The sequence below is a fragment of the Plecotus auritus genome (assembly GCF_963455305.1).
Source record: "Plecotus auritus genome assembly, chromosome: 10".
NCBI classification, from domain to species: Eukaryota; Metazoa; Chordata; class Mammalia; order Chiroptera; family Vespertilionidae; genus Plecotus; species Plecotus auritus.
Genome location: NC_137785.1, coordinates 61,407,343 through 61,413,342, shown reverse-complemented (window position 1 = coordinate 61,413,342; position 6,000 = coordinate 61,407,343). Strand labels below are relative to the sequence as shown.

The 6,000-nt window shown below is 57.9% G+C and overlaps 1 protein-coding gene across 1 annotated transcript in view; it reads right to left on the bottom strand.

Annotated features, from left to right (window-relative positions):
* Positions 1 to 800: 800 nt before the first annotated feature.
* The window catches only part of ZNF536 (zinc finger protein 536), a 346,815-nt gene continuing 341,615 nt past the window's right edge, over positions 801 to 6,000 (bottom strand). Inside the window, 1 exon segment of the mRNA XM_080644358.1 lies at positions 801 to 3,488. Within this exon segment, the coding sequence (XP_080500484.1) occupies positions 3,235 to 3,488 (254 nt within the window). The 3' untranslated portion in view covers positions 801 to 3,234.

Genomic DNA, 6,000 nt, shown 5'->3' with positions numbered 1-6,000 from the left:
GGGGTGACTCGCAGGCTCCTGTAAAGGGGGGGCGCCTCTGCGACGACAGTTCGCGGACCCTCCGACCCCCAGGCTGCAGCCGAGCGCACCGACCTGGGGCTCAGGACCAACCCCGGGACAGGGCACACCTAGCCCAGCCCGGGCCCCGGCCCTGGGGGCGCCCGCTCCCCGCCCCGCCGCCAGCCTCCGCGCTGGGCCTCTGCTCCAGCCCACGCCCCCGCGTGTCCGTGCCTCTGCCTCCGGGAGCGGGAGACATCAGACTCCTCTGGGGATGTGGAGGCAAAAGACTTCCTCGCGTTGAAGGATTTAAAAAAAACACACACACACCACATTTTACCAGTAAAAGGGAATAATAGATCCCAGTGCTTTCAGTGTCTGATATAATTACTGTGATATGAAAAGCGTTTTTATTTCCGAAGGTTTTACCTGCCAGCCTTTCCAGAGACAGAGCTCACACATGCACATGCATACACACATACACATATACATGTATATACACGCACATACATGACTGCACACATGTGCACACACGTGTGCACGCACACACACTCCTTACGCCGCACAGAGAGTCACTCAGCTCAAGCCCCCACGCGCAGGGCCCAGGGCCCGGGGCCCAGGATTCGGCTGGCCCGTTTCTCCCCGTTTCTCAGCGGGATCTGAGAAACGGTCTCACCAGTCCGACCAAGCGGCTCGCCGGTCCTCCCCTTCCTGGCAGACAGAAGGGACTAGGAAAAGAGGTTGTTTTTTTTTTTTTTCCAGAGGTAGAGGTTTTATTGCATAAAACACTGGATAGAACGGGACTACTTCAAAGACATTTTATTCTAACAGCAGAAAGGAAACAGTCATTGCTGCAAAAACAAAAAAAAAAACAAAAACTTTTAATACTTTCTATACCAGAATAAAGTTCTGTCAACCGGTGTATTATCGTAATAATAAATAATGACCAAGAATAGACTTTAAATACAAAGTTGTCTACTTGTTTACAAGCATCGCAACAAAACCCTCTACTCTACTGACCTCGGACCCCCGCCCGCCCCCGGAGAGCGCGCCTCGGGGGTGCGGGCGGGATAGGACCAGCACCACAGACCACAGGAGTCACGGGGAGGGAACCGGGCGCGCGCGGGTGGGAGAACCCGGTGACACGCGGGCCTGACGCTGCGCCGCGGTGCTGTCGCTGGTGCGTCAGAGGGGACGGGGTGGCGGCACGGGACCACGGGGGATGAACACGCACGCCACGACGGGGTGATGTTCCCAGTGTCACACACAGAATTATTATTGCCTGTCGCATCGGACGATACTGAGTGCCCAAAGTGCTAGACATGGAATGTGGCTCTCGTTGTTTGTTTTTTTTTTCCTTTTTACTTTTTTTCATCTTTTTTTTTTTTTTTTTTTTAATAGATAGATAATTTTTTTTTTTTTTTCTTCTTCTTTGCTAAGATACCAAAGGCGGGGCAAACACACAGGAAAGCAAGCGACCAGCACAGTCACCAAACACAGCAGCGCAGTTAAAACCCTAAAGCTCACTACAGTCGGACGTTTCGGGAACAGCGCGGTCCCTCCTCGGGTCACGGAGACCGTGGCGTGAATGAATGTGTCCACTCGAGTTTAAGTAAGGCAGTGAGAACTAGTCTAGAAAAAAAACGAGAAAGCAGCTGGCCGGACGCCCCACGGTCCCGGGGCACAGCGGCCTCGCGGACCGGCAGCCCAGCCCCGGGGCGGGGGGGTGGGGAGGGGGGCGGCGGCGACACCCCCAGGCGTGTGCGCCCCCCTCCCCCCGACTTCCTGCCTCAGGAGGGCGAAGCGCCGTATTTACATCATCGCAGTTCAGCGCCCGGTAAACTGCGGGAGGCAGAGCTGAAGTGCTTAAGGCCCTGGGTTTTGTCCTGTGCTCCCAGCCTGCGGGGGGGGGGGGGGGGGGGGGAGAGGGACGCTCCCCTTGTTCTTTTCTCAGGTCGGAAGGGTTCTGTCTCAGAAGCTGTGACTTCATCGCTTCCCTGTCCCACAAGCAGCAGCACCCGTGCTGGGTCCCTCACAGGACCTTCTCTCCATCCCAGCAGGTTCAAGACTCACCCTTAACTAGTCTTTTCTTAAACATTTTCTTTTTTTTAAGGGGTGAAGTGTTTTATTATTGGCCCTCCAGGTCTCCCTCTGGGTGGTGAGGCGGTGAAGAACTTGATAAATTTGGAGTTACCCAATCAGTAGAAAAATCTAACATCTACAAAAATAGAGAACACATTTGCTTTACAAAAAAAACAGGCATTTTAACGCAAACCCTTTTCTTCGTTAGCGGCCGGGAGCAGGGCGTCGGGATCCGTGCTGGAATCCGAGCTCCTTCCGAAGCGGGTCCGCCCCGTGGGGCTGACACTTTGCAGCGCTGAGCAGCCTTCGCCGGCGTCCCGTTTTCAGAAACCATAATCCAAGCCCGTCTTCCCACGCGGACACCCCGTTCCCCGTCTTGCCAGCGCCTTCCACGGACAGGGTGGGCTGGTATTTCAAAGAGTGTTCCCCTAAAACGCTTTCCTTAGCCACCTTTTCTTTATAAATCCAGAAAATTAAACATTAAGACAAACCAGGAGAAAAAAAAAAAAAGGCAATTTCCTTGATGCTACAGTTGGAGCTAAAAAATTTAAAAATAGGGGTGGTGGAGGGGGGTGAATTGTTCATCCCACCTGCCATGGGCCTGCCCGCAGACACTTCCTGACGGGGACGCGCGGAGCGAGGCCCGCGCAGGGGAGGGGGACCCACCGGCTCCGGCAGCCGCCTCGCCCGCCTGTGCATTTCCTGGGTCGTGCACGCCAGCCTGGCTGGCACCGATGCCGCCTGCGCCCCCCGCCCTGCACCCCCCTTGCGCACTCCTGGGCGTGCGGGTGTCAGGTGTAGGGGCGTTTCTAACAGGAGCGCGAGGACCCCGCCTTCCAGGCCACACGAGGGCGCGGGGAGACTGTGTGGGTTCTCAGCTGCGGGCAGAGCGTGGTTTTCAGACAAAGACGATGACGCTGGCGTGGGACGCGGCCCCGGGAGGCCGCCTTCTGCCCACGGACGCGGTTGGGAAGTCCTTGTTGCCGGGTAACAGTTTAGCAGCCATGGTCAAGGGCCGGGATCTGTTTTTTAATATATATATATAGATCTCTCTCTAAATCTCTCCAACGTCCTATACACTAGTGGGGGGCGGTGGGGGGGGCGCACGGGATGCCCCCGGATGCAGTGAGCACGCTCTCCTCCCGGCGCGCAGCCCTAGGCCTGGGCCAGGTGGCCGCCCAGGGCCGGCTCCTCGGGGGCCTGGCCACCCTCCTCCACCAGCTCCGCGCCCCCCGCCGCCGCCTCCTCCGCGCCCGCCGCCTCCGAGTCGACCCGGGAGCGCTTGAACCTGCGGTCGGGGTACTGGCTGTTGTCGAAGGGCATGCGGTGCACGCAGAGCACGTGCGTCTTCAGGTTCCCCTTCTGGGAGGCGCTGTAGGGGCAGTAGCGGCACTGGAAGGGCCGGTGACCTGCGGAGAGAGAGGCAGTCAGCTCGCGGCTCGGCCCCCTGCGCCCCACGCCCGCGGATAGGGTCCCTGTCACCCGCGGTCCCTGTCACCCGTGGTCCCTGTCACCCACGGCCCCTGTCACCCGTGGTCCCTGTCACCCATTGTCCCTGTTAGTCACCCATGGCCCCTGTCACCCATGGTCTCTGTTAGTCACCCACGGCCCCTGTCACCCACGGCCCCTGTCACCCACGGCCCCTGTCACCCGTGGTCCCTGTCACCCATGGCCCCTTTAGTCACCCATGGCCCCTGTCACCCATGGCCCCTGTCACCCACGGCCCCTGTCACCCACGGCCCCTGTCACCCACGGTTCCTGTCACCCACAGCCGCTGTCACCCATGGTCCCTGTCACCCGCGGCCCCTGTCACCCACGGCCCCTGTCACCCGCGGCCCCTGTCACCCGCGGCCCCTGTCACCCACGACCCCTGTCACCCACGACCCCTGTCACCCACGGCTCCTGTCACCCACGGCTCCTGTCACCCATGGTCCCTGTCACCCATGGTCCCTGTCACCCGCGGCCCCTGTCACCCGCGGCCCCTGTCACCCGCGGCCCCTGTCACCCATGGTCCCTGTCACCCGCGGCTCCTGTCACCCACAGCCCCTGTCACCCATGGACCCTGTCCCCCGTGGTCCCTATTACCCATGTCACCAATATCATGTGTCTTAGGACTTTGCAAAAGTGACACAGCAAAGGAGAGAGAGCCAACCACTACATCTGTGTGGACAAGTAAGAAGTTACTCAGTTACCGAGTCAGAACACCACGGGCAGGGATGCCGCAGGTCTGTTTATCCCGCCAGAGGTTTTGTTTGTTTTTGATACGTTTTTATTGATTTCAGAGACAGGAAGGGAGAGGGAGAGAGAGAGAGAGAGAAACATCCATGATGAGAGAGAATCACGGATTGGCTGCCTCCTGCAAGCCCCACACGGGGTATCGAGCCTGCAACCCGGGCCTGTGTCCTGACCAGGAATTGAACCGGGACCTCCTGGTTCATCGGCCCACACTGAACCCCTGAGCCACGCCAGCCAGAGATTTGAAGGCAGACTGCAAGGTGACAGAAGAGAACGTTCCCCACACCTGCAGCTCCTTTTTCATAGGGAGTCAGATGGTGGCTGTTTGGGCTGATACTAGGCATGTACTGGAAGAATAAGAGAGGGGCCACGTTTCCACCTGCTCCTGCTGAAATTCAAGAATGCACTGCGATGCTGAAATCTGCATTTCAGATGACTTCACGTGTGATGAAATGTTATTCTTGCTTGAGTTATTTTTCTCCAAACGTTGAAAAATTTAAGAACCACTCTTAGTCCTCAATCTGTGGGAGGACAGACCGTCTATATACAACTCTTTTCTTTTCTTCTTTTTCTTTTTTTTTGGTTAATCCTCACCTGAGGATATTTTCCCACTGATTTTTATTTTTTTATTTTTTTTTAAATATATTTTATTGATATTTCACAGAGAGGAAGGGAGAGGGATAGAGAGTTAGAAACATCGATGAGAGAGAGACATCGATCAGCTGCCTCCTGCACACCCCCTACTGGGGATGTGCCCGCAACCAAGGTACATGCCCTTGACCGGAATCGAACCCGGGACCCTTGAGTCCGCAGGCCGACGCTCTATCCACTGAGCCAAACCAGTCAGGGCTCCCACTGATTTTTAGAGATGGGAGGGAGAGGGAAAGACAGAGAGAGAAACATCGATGTAAGAGAGACACACCCGCTGGCTGCCCTGACTGGGGCCGGAAATTGAGCCTGCAACCGAGGTGTGTGCCCTTGACTGGGAATCAAACCCACCACCCTCAGTCCTACGGGCTGATGCTCTAACCCAGGGGTCCTTAAACTTTTTAAACGGGGGGCCAGGTCACTGTCCCTCAGACCGTTGGGGGGCCAGACTATAGTTTAAAAAAAAAACTATGAACCAATTCCTATGCGCACTGCGGGCCCGGGACGAGTCGGCTGCTAAGCAGGACAGGCAGCGGCCCCTGGCGGGCCGGATCCATGTCCTCGGCGGGCCGCCTGTGGCCGTAGTTTGAGGACCCCCTGCTCTAACCACTGAACAACGCCGGCCAGCGCTAACGAAGGTGGAGCTGGGAGAGCAGCTCTCGAAACCACCCTTTTCTGGAAAGGCTCCGAGTCGGAGCAGAGACGGGTCCCTGCGTCTCACCCTCGCACTCGATGTCTGGGCCCTGGAGCTCAGCAGAAGCCACAGCCCGCCCTCGGGGAGCCGCGAAGCATCCGGTTGGGGACGTCCCCGGAGGACGACCCCATCCCCGAGGCTGGGCGCCGTGGGTGCTGTCCCACCCAGAGCTGCTTTCATTCGCCCACGAAGCAAACAGGGACAGAACGGGCCCGTCTCCCCGGGAGCGTGCACACGGCACGCGCAGCCCTTTTCCAAGAGCCGCTCCCGGGCGCCCCTGTACCCGCACAGTCCTGTCCCCCAGACACCGGAGGCCCGGCCGACGTTTGCAGGTGAAACTCACC